The following is a 19,178-nucleotide window of genomic DNA, read 5'->3' on the forward strand; positions in this document are numbered from 1 at the left end:
TTCTTCCTGGGATTTGCTGAATCTCTGTCCCCATGATCCCAACCCACCCACAGCACCAGCACCACCTGCACCAGCTTCAAGCAGCTTTGCAGGCACATGGACTGTGCTGCTAGGAGGGAATACACTCCAGAAGGGCTGAAGTCGCTTCACAATCCCACCCTGCTTTGAGCACTCAAGATTTACTCCTGTGTTTCCTCTGTCAAACTTTCCCTCGCCAATGTGGCTTGTTCCCCTTGGAAACAGTTCTGAGTTCAACTTTTTGCAAATAACATGGGTGAAGTACTTTTATTTCTTTGGGGAAATAACAGAGCTGTACCAAAGCAGCAGCGGCCCCCCCAAAATAGCACCTCAGGACTACAGACAGCACGACGCTTCTCAAGACAGTTTTGTGTATTTACAGGTTTCGTATCACAAATATTACTTCTCATTTAGTTGCAAGTTAGCCTATGCTCCGAGAGGTTTTCAACTGAACGTGTCCCTAGTCAAACACACGAGGGAATTTCTATCATTCCACCCAATTCTCCTTGACACAAAGACCATGTCTGGAAAACATCAACCTTTACATTCACCTTCCAACTGTAACTGTGGGAGAAGCAGTTTTTCTAGGTCCCACGTGACAATGACCAACAGCTGTAACATTAATTACATGTAAAGATTCATAGTGCCTCAAGTAAGAAACAGGGATTTTGTTGATTTAAAGAAATAACTGCAGCGAAGCAATAAGCTTTCATACGCTGCACTGCAACGAGCTACAAACTCAACCTGAATTAACCTCACTTCATTTCAGCACCACTTGCCTCATTCCATTAGAGATGTCCCAGCTAACACATACAAGTTGGCAAGGAGTGAAATAAATTTTTTACCCTAATCTACATAAGCCTTCATAAACTCAGCCACAGAAGGATACACCTAAATATAACCACATCACCCCAGACCGCTCCAGCTGCCAAACAGAAAAATTTGGCAGGCAGAAAGTGTAAGTCCAAACTGTTCTCAAGGGAGGGCAGCAGCCTCGGGCAGTCACACGGTCTGTGCCCCAACCTTGGCGCACCTTTAGAATATTATTCTCTGCTGGACACCACCAGGCAGTGAGTTTACAGCATCTCCATGCAAAAAGACCCAAACCCAAAATCCCCGAGGTCTGTCCTGATCAAGGCTTGAGGCAAAAATCCACATCACTTCCTGGATGTTTAACTGCTTTTTCAGCAATGATCTCAAAAAGGAGAAAAAAAAAAATTAAGATCACTGGCTTAATTTATATAAACAATCCCGCAAATAGACAGAGATTAAACAGGTAAAGCCATTTCTGTGTCAGGCCTGGGGGGGTTATAAATCATGGCAAGCACGCAAAAGGTCTTAAAACGAAAAGAAAAATACCTCAACAGTAGCATCACCTGACCCTAAATCCATTCTGTGCTAGATCTGAATTCCCTGCTGCACCAGCTGACAAGCAGGATGAGGAATGGGATAAAGAATGGGATAACAAATGGGATGATTGCCTTGCAGGGCTCTATCCTGGCTGCTACTCAGGCCAGAAGTGCAGGGTCTGGGTAAAACAGCACTGCAACAGAGCGAGGCCCTCCCACCTCCTGAGCCCAACTGCCTGCAAACACTGTGAGACAGAACAGCTCAGCAAAGCTTCGTTTTAGAAACTGCAGTTTATTACTCGCAGAAACAAGGTAATTAATGCTGTAAAGCACAGCCCACTATTGTAAACATGAATGAAATCTGTTAAAAAAGTCACCGAGATGAGACATTTGTCAGGACACTCCTCTTTGGGGAATGAGCTGTTGAGACTCAAAAAAGAGATCTGTAATTCTCACAAATGTTATTCATTATGAACAGAACATTTCATAATACTGATGAGAATGTCAAAATTCAAATGCTTTAACTGTAAGATCACAAAAATATTTATCCTGAGTTAAATTTATCTTGATGTGCCTTTTGAGCTGCTCTTTGTTCCCTTCTCAAAGCAGATAAAGTTGGAAACAAATCCATCTTGTTTCATTGTCAGCAGCATCTATTCTGCTTAGTAGCATCTATTTTGCTTAGCAGGCACTTAGGTGAATTTATTAACAAACCTTTTTAACCCACACATACATCTGTGGAAGGCAGCATCTTGATAAAAGCTCAGGAGTAAGAGGAAAAAAATAGTAAAAAAAAAGAGTAATTGGAAGAAGCTACAGGCCAGGGACTACCAGGAGGGGATAGGGCTCCTTTCTATGTTATTTTCCATCAAATAAATCCACAAAATCTAAGCGAAGGTATCTGGTCCATACTGTACCAGACCTGTACCCTTCACTGCAGCAGCGGGGCCAGAGAATTACACTGCTCACTGCTTTCCCTTTAAAGCTGCTTTTCCCTCACACCTGTGTCCCTGCACAGGATGACCGCCTGACAATTCAGCGGGAAGCAGAGTGCAGATCATCACAGGGAAAAAGTGCGGCCCCATTTGAACTTGGGGTGTATGAACACACTTTTACAGGAAGATGCCACATGGAGAACAGCCATTCCTTAGGTGATTGCTGCTAATGACATAAAGTGCTGCATGAACATCACTTGGATAAGCTTTGTATTCTGGCAAGAAAAATTTGCTGGTTATTTCAAAGGATTGCTAAGACTTGGTGGAGGCTTTCCTGTATTCTGCTGCATTCCAGCAGCAAAGCTTCCAAGCCCACACTGGAGGGGCTGTGAGGTGCAAAGTTCCCCCAGAGCAACACATGATTCTTTGACCAGTTTTCTTTTCAGTAGCAGATTTTCAGAACATTAACAGTTGGCTGCTTCTACACAGTGAGAGCCAAAAAAATCCTGGAAGCCATTCAGAGGTTACAGTCAGGTCAGGATTTTCACCAGCCATTCTGTTTTACATGGAAAGGATTTCACGGCATCCAGGAGAAAGGGCTGACTTGCTCCTACTTCTCCTCTTGGCTCACCTTCTCCACCATTTCCCATTGCTTTGCTTTTACAAAGAAAGAATATCTGAATTTGAAGATCTGGACCTTGTAACTTTTTTTTATCCTTTCAACCTTTGCTCAGCACTTAGAACTGACTGACAGCTTGGGCAGAGGCAGGACCCAACTGGGATCAAACATCCACTTGTACTCCCTGTGACCCCTCCAGCCTGGCCCAGCTTTGGCGCTGGATGCGGGAGAAGGTACAGCTCTGATGGTGGGACATGGTGAGCAGGGAAGTGAGGGGGTGGGATCCTGCAGTGACTTTTCCCAGGATTCATTAACCTACTTCGGCACACAGCTCAGAATAGCTCACCCATTTGCATTTTAAGATCACGCAGGCAGAAGTGCTGCAAGGGTTGCTGTAGCATCCAAGAGCTGAACTAAGCCCAGATTCCCTGATCAGCCAAGCAAAATGTTAACCACTAGTGCAACTAACCTCCCTAAATTATCAACCGGCCTTTCTTTTCTTTTTTTTTAAAACACTACATAAATTGTTGGCAAAATAAAATCTTCTGAAGCTGGGGAAATACTCAACCTAGAACATGTGGCAAAGACACGCAAGTGACGACCATCCTGTTTGATGTCATACAAACATTAATGTTTTCCCACTGTGCCTGTACAGTTACTGAACAGAATTAATCTGTGTATGTTATTTTTTCCAGATTCTTTACACCTGCAACCTACAGATCACTCAAATGAAAAACCTGCTACAGCACCTACAGAAATTCACTGAAATTTGTGATAATTTAGTTCACGTCCCGCCCAAGGCTTTCTCTTGCACCATTTAATCAAGTTCCAAAAGTAAATTAATTGATGCAAACTTATCAACCTCATGCATCCCAATTTTCCCCAACTACTATGTAGTTTTACCTATGAGGAATGGAAGATGGAGGGGTACAGATCACCTTGGTCACTTGCAGTATTAACCTGAATAATGCAAAACCATCCTCCTAATTAGCAAACACAGATAAATATCTCAATAGAGCCCTGCATCCAGCTCCAGGGTCCCCAAGGGACATGAAACAGCTGGGGTGAGTCCAGAGGAGGTGACTGAGCTGATGACATGCCAGAAGTCCCTCTGCTCTGGAGCGAGGCTGAGAGAGCAGGAGTCGCTCAGCCTGGAGAAGAGAAGGCTCCAGGGAGACCTCAGAGCCCCTTCCAGTGTCTAAAGGGGCTCCAGGAGAGCTGGAGAGGGACTTGGGAGAAGGGCCTGGAGGGACAGGACAAGGGGCAATGGCTTCCCACTGCCAGAGGGCAGGCTTGGATAGGATAGTGGGAAGGAACTGATCCCTGCACGGGCGGTGAGGCCCTGGCACAGGTGCCCAGAGCAGCTGTGGCTGTCCCTGGATCCCTGGCAGTGTTCAAGGCCAGGCTGGACGGGACTTGGAGCCACCTGGGATGGTGGCAGGTGTCCCTCCCCATGGCAGGGGGGTGGAACAGGATGATCTTTAAGATGCCTTCCAACTCAAACCATCCTGGGATCCTCTGACTATAAACCAACCCTGGCTAGACCAGCCCAGTGCACCAGGGCCCAGCCAGCAGCAGTGAGGAGGAGCACGGCCCAGCACTCACCAATGATGCCACTGTCCCTGCTCTCCAGCGTGGATGTGGGGCTGGTGACGGCCCCATAGGTGCAGTCCTTGGCCGTGACGCTGGTGCTGACGGGCGGCAGGGTGGAGCAGGGGCTGCTGGCCGGCGGCGAGGCTGTGCTGCTCGTCAGCGTGGAGCAGGGGCTGATGCGCTGCGTCACCGCTGAGCTCTGGAAAATGGGGAAGCAGGAACACATCACTCACCACAGGCACTGCAAGGGGGAAAGTCTTTCTATAGCTCACACTTGAGGATTTGCTTTGTCTGGTGAGGTTAAAAAGTGCTGTACAGCTCAAAATGAAAACATCCGGTAGGCCACCCCCCACCTGTGGCAGACACTGGGCTCATTTTCTCCTTCACGCTTCAGAGATCCCAGCTTCCATGTTCAATAGGAGCCACAGGAAACATAAATAGTGGTCTTTATCAAAAGCCTGATTCCATACTTGATCAGGAGTTTTGATTGTTTTGTTAGTATCGAACTGAAAGCTTTAAAGAAAAAAGCACAAATAAGCAAAAAAACCGTGACAGAAAGGTAAACTCCGTGCCTCTGTTGGAGAGCTGTGGGGCGGGAAGCACACAGTGTGATCTCACCTTTACTTACAGCTACAACCATCACATCCCGGAAATCCTACAAAGACCTCTGGGCCATTTCCATCTGCTCAGAATCCTTGTGCGGCTGCCATTTTTATTTTGCTCTATAAATATTTCCTCCATTCCAGGAAAACAACAGAGATCCCTTATCCAGATACCAGATGGCCCTTCTCTGCCCAGGCATGTTTTCCCAACCAGATGAAGTTCAAACCAACCCTCAATAATATGGACAATAAAGCAGCACAAAGAAGATGCTGTTTTAAAAGTGATTTTTGTTAAGACCCTATAGGATACTGTGTCCAAAGAACCTGGAGGAATTTATCCATCTGATCCTGTGCAGGGAGATGAATTTATTAAAAATCCAAAATCATTTTTGAATACAATTCCATGTGTGACAGAACCCTTGTTTAAACCACAGGCTACTGGATACAGAAGCTCCCCTGGAAGAAGGTTCTCCCTGCTGGAGACACATCCTGGAGCATCTGCAAGGGACAAAACCGCCATGCAGGGTCAAGGGGGTTGGCAGGCACAGGTGGCTTCTTGTGTACTCAACACACCAACTTCATCACTCTTACCATGGACTTCAGAGCATTTTTTTTTAAATAAATGGGCCATTTCAACACTTTCCTTGCACAGGACTGACCAAGAGAACAGTCACCCACTTACACAGTGGGCACTGGAGGAGCCACACCCTCAGGAAGGTCAGTCCATCGCCCCTCGAGGATGGGCAAAAATCAAGCGTCAAAAAACGGGAGTTTCAGCACGTGATCCTCCCTTGAGTTCAACTTTCGGGCTCCGCAGAGGCAGGTGACAGCACGTCTCCCTGGCTCAGGGGACAGTGCAGTGCACAGCCAGTTCTCCTGCACTGCTGCTGCTGGCTGAAGCTGGGCTCAGCAGGCAGCACTTCACTCCCTGTACAATGAGCCTGGTCCCAAGTAAGGAACAGCAGAGGTTCATTCTCCATATGGAATTTGGTTAAATGAGATTTCTTTTATTCTGTGTGAGCATCCCCATGTAATTGTGTGGCTTTGTATCCCCTCCTCTGTGGCATTTGAAAGCAGAAAGCATCATACCTGCAAACTGCACAACAGGCTTGACATGTAATTTTTTTCCTCCGCCCTATTCCATTTTGAAACTTTAAAAATGTCTGGGAAGGACTTTTTTGAAATTAAACATGGTGTTCTATATTAGGAGGCAGCTACCATGTGAAGCTACCAGGATAAAACCTGCGTTGTCCAAGCATCCCCATGGGGTTTGTGAAAATCCTTACCCAGAGTGTAACTGCCCTGGTGCTGGAGGCAGCACAGAGCATCCCTGGCAGGGGGGACGGGGCAGCCCCTCGGCCACCCCACAGCTCTGCTCTCACGCCAGAGGGAGCTGAATCGATCTCAGCCTAATTACAGAATATCCCCAACGTGGATCAGCGCACCAGCAAACCAGGGACACAGTGCCAATGTCACAGCTCTGCCGGCGGGTTTGTGTATTAACACAGACATCCCAACACAGCAGAAGATGAACTGTGAGTATTTCCATGTTAATTCACAATCTCCCTGGGGCATCCATCAGGGTCGGTCTCTTCTTCCAAGCAACATGCAACAGGATAAGGGGAAATTGCCTGAGGCTGGGCCAGGGGAGGTTCAGGTTGGATATCAGGGAAAATTTCAGAGCGGTCAGGCATTGGGATGGGCTGCCCAAGGCAGTTGTGGAGTCACCATCCCTGGAAGCGTTCAAACAACAAGTAGATATGGCACTTTGTGATATGGTTTAGGGACACGTTTGGATTCAGTCAAAAGGTTGGACTTGATGATCTTGGAGGTCTTTTCCAACCCTGACGATCCAGTGACCCTAAAATAACCACAATGTACGTGGTGGCTGCTGACACATGGTCATCTCTCTTGAAGTACCCGGGACAAGCAAAGCAACACTCGCCTCTCTCCATCCAATTTAAAGTGCCACTGGTAAATCCCACTTTTTGTTATTTTCCATTCTTTCATGTTCTAGGCACTTACCAGTACCTCTCCTTTTTCCCCACTGCCTTCTAGGAACTGTAGACAAGCTGGCTGCTCTGGTAATTTTGGCTCTCTGAATATTCTGGTTTCACACATTCATTACATCACCTGTCATGTGCTTTCTCTCTCCACGATCCTTTTCCATCTCCTCATACTGCAAGTTTTTCAGATATCTAAATACACTACTGATTTTTCTAAATCTGCTTTTAATTTTAAAAAATTATTTCTAGCTCATTCTTTGTAGTGGCCAAATTAAAAACTACTTGTGTGTCATATTCAGTGAAAATATTCCACTGTTTTTGTCCTTTTAAAATTGACGAGGTTTATTATTATTCTTAATATAACCTAATACAGGGCTCTTTTTGGCTTGTGCCACACCGATGTTTTCACTGAGCTATTCATGACAGTGGAACCACCTACTGATTTATCACAGCTAATGGGACTCCATCAGCACACCTGAGCCATTTAATCAGCTTTTCCCAATATTTTTTTTTAACTCACTGACAGTCCAATGAACAGCATCAAGTTTAAGGTAATGTAATTGGGGAGCTTTGGACAAGGAAGGCCAAGGGTATCCTGGGCTGCATGTGGAAGAGTCATGCTGGCAGGGGAAGGGGGTGATGCTTCTCTGTCCGGCTCTGCTCAGTGCCATGTCCTTTTTATGTTGGGGGCACCAGAATTGTACAGAGAATTCCAGGTGGGGAATAACTCAACCCAATCTCAGCCGGCCCTGCTTGAAGCAGAAGGTTGGTTTAGATGATCTCCAGAAGTGCCTGCCAATCTCAAACTACAGCATCTAAAAATTCTATCAGCTTACATATGGGATCTTCCAGAATGCAAAGCTTTATTACCATTAAAAATTCCTTATGGAGGAGTTTTTCTATGTCTTTGTTTTAACTGTCATTTAAAAAAAATCCCCACTGAAACTTATCTCAGTACAAAATAACATCCTAACTTTAAAACACAGAAATCATTGCACTTTAAAGCAAATTAAAATTCAGTGCAAGGATGGTACACTCATCTTCCCTCCAGCTGATAAAACTATTGTTTCATGAAATGCCAGAAGTGATAGAAGTACCTTTATTTGCCATGTTATCAATTCAGCTCCTGAAGAACAAGCTCCTTGCAACTGGAAATTATGAAATAACACAGTATATCACTTGGCATTGATTGACATGTTTTATTTTTGTATTGATATAGAAGAATGTTCCTCTGTGTGAGTTTTAAATATAAATTTCCATTGACAGAACATTCTGTATTATTATTGCTTCTGTTTCATCTGTCACATTTTCACTGAACTTTGAAAAATTACTCTGTTCTGCCAGAGCCTCAATGTCCTTTGTGCTGCTCTGGCAGATAATACAGTTAGAAAGAATCTCCCAAAAAGTAGGAGAAAAAGGATTTAATCCTCAGCATTTGGGATCTCCCATTAAGGAAATCACAATTAAAAGCACAGAAAACATACTATTTTATTACAATCTGGACTAGAGAATATCTCCTTGGATATATTCAAAATAAGGCAACTAGGGTAAAAGGCAATGTAGAGATTGGGCAGTTCCAGTGCAAATACTCCCATTCCTTATCTTCCTTTCAGCTTAAGCACTGGTGAGATGGCAAATAATTATTGTCTCGCCTGAGAGGGCAAAGCATGGCTGGAATAACAAGCAGCAGCTTTTGATACAAAGAATGTTTTCTTTGCTCAGCTCATGTAAATTAACACACTAGAACCCAGAAGATGGTTCTAATTTTAGATTCAAGTGCAAACTACTGGTCAAAGTCTCAATCAGATTTTAATTAATCAATGGTTAATAGAAGAATTAATCTTTGCAAATCCCATAAACGTCTCATTGAGTGATTTTCAACATGACTGGAAGCAGGGTAGAGGAAAAAATTCAGTTTGGGATGGAGATCTGGAGAGGTTTTCCCAAAATTTGCTGCAATTCAGAAGCAGCTTTACCTTGGACAGGAATTTGTTTGCTGAGACAGCCAGTGGGAGATGGCAGTCAGAGGAGAGCCGCAGAAATGCGAGATGGCTGGGCCTGAGGTGGAGAGGCTGATGGAGAGACGAGGAGAGGCTGATGGAGAAGGTTCATTCAGCCTACAGAAAGGACAGCTACACTGGATCCAAGGATAGCTGCACCCTTCCACTATCTGCAGGGCCTGGAAGAAGACACAGCCATGCTCCTCTCAGAAGTGGAAAGGACAAGGAGCTACAGACACAAGTTCCACGGAGGAAATTTTCTACTAGGTGGAAGAAAAATGTTTTTCACAGTTAAAGTTGGTGAGCCCCAAGACAGGGCTATCAGGAGACTCCACTGATCCCTATCAGTGGAGATCTTCAAACCTAGCCTGGGTGAGCCCTGAGAAACACAGTCCCCCCCTGAAGCCAGCCCTGCTTCCAGGGGCGCATGGAGGGGTTGACCTCACGAGGTCATTTCCAACCTTGAGTATTCCAGGATTCAAGGCAAGTGCTGACATCAGGAGACACTTACAAAGGAAGGAAAAAATTAACTTGGTAATTGAGGAACCAGCCTCTCTTTATCTTCTGCCGAACATGAATGGCATTCAAAGGCCCTGGAAAAAACTTCTTCATGCAAAAATTAGCACACAGCCCAAGATATCAGTCTAGTTCAGAGGACAAGCCTGTGTTATTTCTCTTTAGATTTTTTTTTTTTCTATTTATTCACCAAAGACATCTTTGGCTTTGGAGAAAAAATGGCATTTTAATTCTTGTCAAAGGTAACAACAAAAGGAACCATTTATAGTAGAAAGCTCTGCTTGGCTTTGAAGTATTCAGTTGAAATAGGCGCCTGTTAAAAGGACATTTTCTAGCCCAATGTACAGTATAGTCCATTTTAAATCCACAACTTGTTTTAAAAAATTGAATGGAAAGTGTTAAAAGTGTAACATATGTGTTAAAGGCAAAAACTTTACAAAATCACATTTCTTGGCTCTCAATCAAACTAGCTCATGCAGGAGATCAAAAACGTCTCGTGTCAGTCAGTCAACCCGACTTGGCCTTGGACCCTCGCAGGGATCCAGGGACAGCCACAGCTTCTCTGGGCACCCTGTGCCAGGGCCTCAGCAGCCCCGCATGGAGGAACTGCTTCCCAACATCCCGTCGAACCCCGCTCCCTGGCAGTGGGAAGCCATTCATGTCCCTCCAGGCCCTTGTCCCAAGTCCCTCTCCAGCTCTCCTGGAGCCCCTTTAGGCACTGCAAGGGGCACTAAGGCCTCCCTGGAGCTTCTCTTCTCCAGTCTGAACATTCCAGCTCTCCCAGCCTGGCTCCAGGGCAGAGGGGCTCCATCACTTGGACCAACTCTGGCCTCCTCTGGACTTGCTCCAACAGTCCACATCTGTTCTGCACTGAGGACAGGCCACTTTTCACTGACTCTCTTCTTAAGGAATTCAGGTTCTCTGAATGACATTTATGATAAATTTCTGACTGACTCATGCTGGGTCACCCAATGGCAATTAAAAGAACAGAGAATTGCAAGTGGCTGCTGAGGTTTGTGCTCTCCTGCTACATACTGGACTACCCGTCTGTGAATTTAAATACAAAACGGGGTGGAGGGGAAAGGCCTCCCATTTTCACTCTCAGCAAAACTGCAAATTGTCCATATCTGAGGAGAAGGAGGGAGAAACTCAGGCTCAGACAGTTTCTACAAAATCTGTATCACAGCCCAAAGCTCTCCAGTCAGCCAGGGGTGTAACAAGCTCCATCACAATAAAGATTTTATGATTTGCCTCCTTTATCTGTTTTCAAGCATGAAATCACCTCGTTGGGCAAATATGAGCAAGAACTGTGACTATCTGTAAAATCATGCTATTACTATTGCCCTCTCCCTTCTGCAGAGACTGTCAGTCTTTATGTAACACTACTGAAGTTCTTCTGAAAAATCACAGAGAAGATGCCAGGCAAGTACAGATTATTTTGGTCACTATAATCTGATTAGAAACACTGCCCACTCCTACATTTGCAGAAACAGAAAAACAACAGAAGCTGTCTCACATGGCTGATCCCTGAACCACGGCCTGCTGTTCTGTAAGGATGAGTCACCATGTGATGAGGAGGATACAACCTTTACCTCAGCACCAATATTTCGTCATTAGGAGACACCTCGTTGTCACAGAATTAGACAATAACCACCCTCTCCCAAACACCACAGTGATCCCAACCCATGCCATTTGGGATCAGGAGCGGGGGGTCATACCTGGTTCTCGTCCTGCACCTCCATGCTGTACTGGGGCCCTGGCTGAACCTCTGTGACTTTCTCTCCGAGGAGGAAGCCCAGGCGAGTCATGAGTGTGTTCGCTGCCTCATCTACAGATGGAGGGGGTCCCAGCTCTTGCTCAGTATCCCCTAAAGAGAAGAAAACCAGATTCAGACAGGAATTGTTTACTTTGGCTGCTGCTCAGTGGCTTTATCAACACAACACCGCTACCTGCTGTGTACCCTCAGTACCCAGGTTTTCGGTTTATTCACGTTATTCAAGTCTGTTTCACCATTCCATGCTGGTCATTAATTTTAGGTTATGTACCATAGATATAAGTTTTCTCCAACGTTAACTGTTTCTTCTCCTCTCACTGCTCGTTATTTTCTCAGCACCTCCCATGGAAGCACACTCAGGCATTTTGCCCCTGTAGCAGAAGCACCAGAGCTACCAGGGAACAAGATTTTCTGGACAAGCGCTGGAGCAGAGAGAGTGTTTGCTCTCCTCCCTCACTTTTTTGGAGGCACCGAAACTGTCTCCGAGTTACTCACAAAGAAGACAAGGTTATGAGAGCCATTTGGAAGGTGCTTCATAAACTGCAGGGCAACCAACCTGCGCTACGGAGTAGTTAACAGCGAAGACCAGGACAGAAAATACACGCGCAACTTCCACTGTCACCTGCTGTCCCCAACACACTCATGGTCACGTGGAGATCAAGTCTCTCCAGATACAACTCACCTTCAGCACTCACCCTATGGGCCATGCCACAAAGTAGCCTGCCTGCCAATTCCTCATCAAGTCAACAAAACAGGCCCAAACCAACATTCCTAATATTTTTTTCAATTTTTTTTCCACCACCTGCATGGAAAGCAGCACAGACAGGCTTCAAGCTAGCAATGCACACCCCAAAAAGGCATGTATACCGGCATGTATTTCAGTATCCTTTTAATTTTATAACAAAAGTCTGTGGAGGTTTTTGACTTGTAGTATCACACGTGTAATTTAGGTTCCAAAAGTCAAGTTCCTTCCTGCTCACACCAGCAGCAGGGTTAAAGCCTGAAGGTCAAGTTCTTACCACATTACACTGAAGTAATACTGTGCTTAGTGCAGTTATAGGAGACTAATTAAGATTTGCAATTAGTCTACAGTTAATTATTCATCTGATAATGTACAATCTGGAAAAGAGCCCATCTCCATTTTCCAGCTCTGTCCTGGTTTGGGCTCCTCCAGCACTCAGCCTGCAGCAGCAGTAAAAGGATGCTACTTTCAATAAAATATTGCTTTTTGATAACTGTAACTGAAACCCACAAATCACGGAATCTGGCATATGTACACAACATCAAGAAATTTAGGCCAGTTGCTTCCAGAAATTCCCATTTAACCTCATAGAGCTTACAGCTCACAGAAGCTTACAGCAATTTTTGGATGCCTCATCTGCACTACTGCAAATTAAAAACCCAAGAGCATCTCCCATGCAACCATGACTGCATTCCTAAGCACCACCAGCTCTGGGAGTTGAGCATCTGGAGCTGTCCTTCCACAGTGGCTTCACTGTTATGAAAATGGATGCTATAGTAGGTCCACATAAGCTGTCTAAGTTACTGAATCCCCATTGTACTGCTTGAACCAATGCTGACGTGAATCCGAAAGATTTAGGAGAGACAAATTTAGACGGATGGCCCAATTTGCGGAACTGCTGACCACCCACAGTCAATCTGTGGGCATTTACTGGCTCTCGGAGCCCAAGCCAGAACAGAGACATTTATGTAAAATGAAAACTAGAGAGACTTTTATTTCCAAGGTTATTTCTTTCTTTAAAAAGACAGACTACCTTTTTAAAGGTAGACTTTTTTGGTAAAAGCCATTCCCTGGATACGGCATTGATGCCTTGAGAGGTTACCTACAACAGAGACTAGACAGCATTAAATGAATAAAGTAGGTATTTATTAAAAAGGCCCTCAAAGGAAACACCTTGGGCAATACAAGAGCCCGGCTGAGGATACACCCAAGATGGACAATGTATCACATGGTTTTACGTTTTTATAAGTTTTGGTCCATTTACATATTGGGGTTAATGGTCCAATCACAGCTTCAGGTTATGAAGTCCCATCCTCCCAGATTGCTCTCCTCAATTTGCTGTTGTTTACACTTCTTGAGCCTGAAGCTGCAAAGGTGTCCTTGGTTCTTGGGCTGGAAAAAGTTTGTTTATATAAAGTTCAGAGTTATATACTAATGCAGTTCAGAATCTGGAAAATATGAAAGCCAAAACTTAGGGCATCAGCTTCACAGCTTATTGTGCATTCCCCATTCTGTCTTCACAACCATGATATTAAAAATATTCAAATGATGCTGACTTACACATCTGGGCAGAAAGGAACAGCTGGATCTACCTCTGCACTGCTCACCTGCTAGGATTTAGGAGTGCCCAGGTGAGGCAGCTGCAGGGCACTGGGCGCAGCCAGTTTCCTTCGGCTTAGTGTTGAGAGCAACTCCCAACCAAAATTCACTCCTTGGAGGTTGAGCTTAACCTTGTCCTTAAACCCCCCCCTTCTTTTAAACTACCCCTAAAACATCTCCAAGGGGCACGAACCTGGCTTTCACCTGTAAAATACAGAAAACTACAAGCTTACCCCAAGTCACTGTGTAGGTACATTGAAGATACAGGGGATAATAATTAAGTGCTTGGATAACAGTCCTAATGGCAGGGCATTGGAACCACAACATCTTCAAGTTCACTTCAACCCCAACCAGTCTGTGACTGTAATTCACAGAATCGTGGAAAGGTTTGGCACGGGAGAGACCTTAAAGCCCATCCAGTCCCCCCTCCCATGGGCAGGGACACCTTCCACTTCCCCAGGTTGCTCCAAGCCCCACCCAGCCTGGCCTGGAACACTTCCAGGGATGGGGCAGCCACAGCTTCTCTGGGCAGCCTGTGCCAGGGCCTCCCCACCCTCACAGGGAATAATTTCTTCCTCATATCTGATCTAACTCTGACCTCCTTCAGCTTAAAGTTCTTCTGCCTTGTCTTGTCACTCCATGCTCATTCCCTGCAAGATGCTGGTCATGGTACAAGGTACCACCAGCTGAACCACAGCACTGGAGCTGTCAGACCTCCATATTTCATTCAGAACTACCAATTATTTTATTATAACCTGGTTTTCAAAGCACAGATAACTTTGAACTTAAGCAAAGCTCCATTGCACTGGATTATTCCCTCCTTAAGTCTTAAAAAGTAAGTGGAATCATATAACTGAATGTCAAAGAACAGACGTAGCAGCTCTGAGGTGCCTGTGAATGGGTATTATAGAGAAAAGCTGTAAGTTGCCTCTCAGGGCTGACAGTAAGACCTAATACTCTCTTCCTAAGTTCAGTGAAAGGGCATAACTGGTTTTTTCTCCCTTCCCACGTGTGTTATCCAGTTGGTGCTGCAACCACATTTTACACTCACTTCAGCACACTCCTTTCTCACCAGGAAATTTGAGTACAGAATTGATAACAGAACTTGCCTGAGATATTTTTAACTGTTTTGACACCACTGCTATAACCAGCTACAACAGTTTTGACACACTCCCATGGCAACTCCAATAACAGAGGTATATCAATAACCAGTAACACACTGCCCAGCTGTGTAAACGCAAACCCAAAGCCAAACAGTGGATTAAAGAGATCCCAACATGCTGATCATCTGAAGCTGCTGCACTTACATGAGCTCATGTGCTTCTGTATCAACACTCAATGATACGAAAAGCAACAACCAAATGCTTAGTGCTAAGAATTTTAAAGAAGAATAAAACCCTGACACACTGCATGTGCGCTAGTATTTTAAAGAGTTCTATGGGCTGTGGAACTTAATATCCCTTTACGTTCAGCAGAAAGCTTACATTTTTATATAAAAACACACATAGCAACAGGAGGAAAAGGGTTCTTGGGAGCTGGTGTGCTGCTGTGCTGGAAGGTCACTGTAACTACCCACCAAGGCAGGTCTCTGTCAGCTTCCTCTAGGCCACCAAACCATGTAACTTGGGTTCTCACGCCAGCTGACAGCTTTGCTTGGCTGTTCCTATAATTTATGGCGCATGGAATCACTCAGTAACAATCTCCCAACATTTCACAGCCAGGCAAAAGCTGTATCCCAGCATACTGTCACATCTGCAAGCCAGCTACGTTTGCCTGTCCAGGTCTTTCAAGTGCTTTAGAGTAGACACGTCTTGAATACACCTCTAAATTTCTGTTAAAGCCACCACATACCAGCTTAACCATGGCAGGGAAGGCTGAATTCAGCTCCTAATGAAAACAGGAGAAACAATTCTTCTACAGGGAAAATGAAAAAAAGGCAATTCTTTTGTCGGCACGATGAAACTTGGGATACTGAAGTGCTCTGGTTTGTTGCCCAGTAGAACAGAGCCCACCCTGTCCCTCTACTGGCAGACCCCGACAAGCCTTGGTTGGCCGCCAGCAGGAGAGTTCAATGTCAAACCCCTCTGCAGTAAAATGGCACTGGAAAGGACACCAGAGCCACCACAGCGGGATCCAGCCTGGCACCCAGTGGCATCTGGCCTGGCTCCAAGGGGAAACCCAGAATGGTCTGGGTCGGAAGGGAGCTTCAAAGGCCATCAGAGAATTAAGTCACATTTATGCTGCATTCTCAACTATTCCATTATCACGAAGATGGGACTTCTCCTAAGGGAGTGCTGAGCACAGGTACAGGAGTCCACAGGCTGGGGCTGGATTGGGATTCCCTCCCTTCCCTGGCTCTGTGTTGGGAACAGGAAGCTCTCACCCTCCTGGTTCTCCGGCTGTTTGTCCCACTCCCAACCACTCTGTGCATGCGGCAGCATTACATCCACAGGCTCTGAGTTATTGTTCCCCACATTTTAAGGCTCTGGCTAATAAAAATGCCAGATAACCTGAACACAGGGAGTATTTTATGCTGAAAGGACACCCTGTTTCACATTTCTCTGAGAGCTTTTAGTTCCTTCTGACATGCAATCCTGCAGTTACTTGGCTTTTCTGAAGATTAAGGATTAAAAGAGAGAAGCACAGCTATTACTGACTACCTAAAATTTGACTGCGAATTTCATGTAACCTTTTGAATATTATCTTTCACTTTTTAGAAGGTACATTTAATTTCTGTACAGCTCACTACAAAAGAATCTGAATGTCTTATTTTTGATTTCTTTTGTTTTTGCAGTGCAAAGTAAGGCTGATTGCTTACATTTTTCTCACCAAAAAAGAAAAAAAAAGAAAAGAAAAGAAGAAAAGAAAAGAAGAAAAAAAAAGAAAAAAAAAGAAAAAAAGAAAAAAAAAAAAAAAAAAAGAAAAGAAAAATCTCTGTGCTCCTTGGACAAATTACCTCTGCTTCCAACCAGACTGCAGCTTGGGAGACTAATCCGTCTTGGAGCTGTTCATGGATTTTTATTTCTGTTATTAGAAATAAGCAATTCACTGCAATGTGTTTGTGCTCTGCAGGCTGTATCTGTGATGGAAGTCCTTGGACTGGTTGCAAAGAGCTCATAAATCTTTGACTTCAGTACCTGAATTGCTGACTTCAGGTCTGGAGCACTTGCCTTCCAATTAACCACAACGAATTCCAAATGGGGAAAAGTTTTTATACTAATATATTAGGAAATTATTTTTAGTAAGGTTTATACAAGGCCTTTTCCATGCGGGATCAGGAAATGCAACAGTGTGTGCAAAGGCCATGTCACTGGGAGTGGTTTCATCTCTGGCTAAAGGTGATTATAGACAAGGTGAGCCTGGGCTCTGCTGGGGCTGCCCCACCCCTGGAAGTGCCCAAGGCCCGGCTGGACGGGGCTTGGAGCAACCTGGGGTAGGAGAAGGTGTCCCTGCCCATGGCAGGGAGTGGGACTGGATGGGCTCTAAGGTCCATTCCAACCTAAACCATCCCATGATCTGTGAAAGCAAAAGAAAATAGAATATGTGATTTCTCCACCTCTAGCCCTTGAAGAACATGGCTCCTCATGGAAGAGAGAACCATGATTCTTTCCTGACTGTTTATTTTGCTTCTGGATTGAATTACACTGGAACAGACACCACAAGAGGACTGAGTGGGCAGGGAGACAAGGGGAAGGTTAATTAGATCAGGGGCCTGGAATGCGAGCAGGTCAGTGCTGGAAGGAGAGCACGTGCAGCCTACGGCAGGGCAGGCTGGAAAGCCTGGCGAGGCAGACACAGGACAGACGGATGGATCCATCAGCCGGGACCAGGGGAGGGAGCAGTGAGACCAGGGGGCCTCCCAGGATGTGGAAGGACACAGAGCAGCTCTGTCACGAGCCTCCCCAAGAGCTCCTCACCTGTTTGATACTGCCAAGAGCGGACTTCAAATATTACACTTAAGTCGTTAGTAACAATAATTAAATCCAACATTCAATTTCTTAGACATTTCAGAAAGAGTGAAGATACCTAAGGCTCACAAAGATACCTTTTTCTCTTTATTTTAAACAATTTTAGCAGATCCCAGCAGTGAACGCTTCCATACTTTCCACCTACCTCTGCCTCTTTTAAAGCTAATGACTTTTTCTTTGACTGAACCACAAAAATGCAAATTAGAGAGAATACAACCTGAGCTTGTCGAGCAATTTAATACCTCTGATCGTCCCTTCAAAAAATTCAACCCACTTTAAGCACGTCAGCAGATCTCTGCAATTCACCCTGGAATTTGGCTGATTTAAGCCATTTAGGAGCAATTTTATAGAGCCTGGCAGCTCTCTCAGATGTCTTATCTACAAATACCCTTTGGATTTCTGAAGGGGTCAACTCTAACACCTCTGTAGGCATCACATGCAGCAGGATGGAGCTTGTAAGTGCTCATAAATGTTCAGAGTATTCCTAGAAAACCAAATATATCATTTTACAGCAGTTATTAAGTTTGCTCTTTTCAAGAAATGATTCAAAACCTCCAATGTTTTTGTACATTGTCATTTTCAAATAATGTTTCTGTTACCTCCTTTCAATTCCTATATGAAAGCTGCCACATATTTCAGCTGAAAACGTTTACAAGCAAATGAAATTTCTTTATGATTTATTTGGTAATTCTGTGACTCATTTGATAGCCACCATCATCTAATTTTAGATAAATGATAGAGGGTAGTGCCCCTGGGAGACATTAACAATGCATCTGTAGTCCACAGAATATTTTTGGTTTAATGGCTGTACTTTTACTTTCAGAACATCTGAAATCTATTTCAGTGACTGTCTAACAAAAACTGGGTAACAGTTCCCTTAGTGACACCTGTCCCTGAATTTGCCTGATACTGATTTACCTGAAGGAAATCAAAAATTCTTGAATTAGCAGTGAAAAAAAGAGAATAGTTATGTGCAAAGAGAGAGCATCGATGGAAGGCCAGAAATAAATGATACCATTTAGGACCCTGATCTTCAATTACATAACTGCAGAATTTTATCTAACAACTCCCCTCCCTCCCTGTGACCTGAATCTGTCCCATTATTATGTACATCTGCTTTAAATTATTCTGGATACACTTGAGCTGTATTTGGAAAATGTCCTTGACCATTTCTGCATATCCCCCTAATCTCAGAATTAATGTCAGATTTTTTCATTAGTCTTGTTTACATCAAGAAGAGATTTTAAAAAAATTAACCACTAAGGGATGAAGGCTGCCCTATACGCATCTCTATAAATGTCGATTTTTGTACTCCTGCACCTCCAGCCCTGGGGTCAGTTTTGGGAAAGACAATGAGGGGCTGGAGAATGTCCAGGGAAAGGAATGGAGCTGGGGAAGGGTCTGGAGCCCCAGGAGCGGCTGAGGGAGCTGGGAAAGGGGCTCGGCCTGGAGAAAAG

General features: G+C 44.7%; 1 protein-coding gene across 4 annotated transcripts in view; it reads right to left on the minus strand.

Annotated features, from left to right (window-relative positions):
• Positions 1 to 19,178, minus strand: part of TANC2 (tetratricopeptide repeat, ankyrin repeat and coiled-coil containing 2) — a 167,253-nt gene that overhangs the window by 65,557 nt on the left and 82,518 nt on the right. For all 4 annotated transcript variants that reach the window (XM_066205359.1, XM_066205358.1, XM_066205356.1 and 1 more), the window contains 2 exons: positions 11,357 to 11,505; positions 4,527 to 4,713 (listed from right to left, as the gene is read on the minus strand). In XM_066205359.1, coding sequence (XP_066061456.1) covers positions 4,527 to 4,713; positions 11,357 to 11,505 — 336 coding nt within the window. The remainder of the gene's footprint in view (positions 1 to 4,526; positions 4,714 to 11,356; positions 11,506 to 19,178) is intronic.

Source organism: Chamaea fasciata, unplaced genomic scaffold, assembly GCF_029207755.1.
Source record: "Chamaea fasciata isolate MVZ Bird 193981 ecotype frontalis unplaced genomic scaffold, bChaFas1.0.hap1 SCAF_27, whole genome shotgun sequence".
Lineage (NCBI taxonomy): Eukaryota > Metazoa > Chordata > Aves > Passeriformes > Sylviidae > Chamaea > Chamaea fasciata.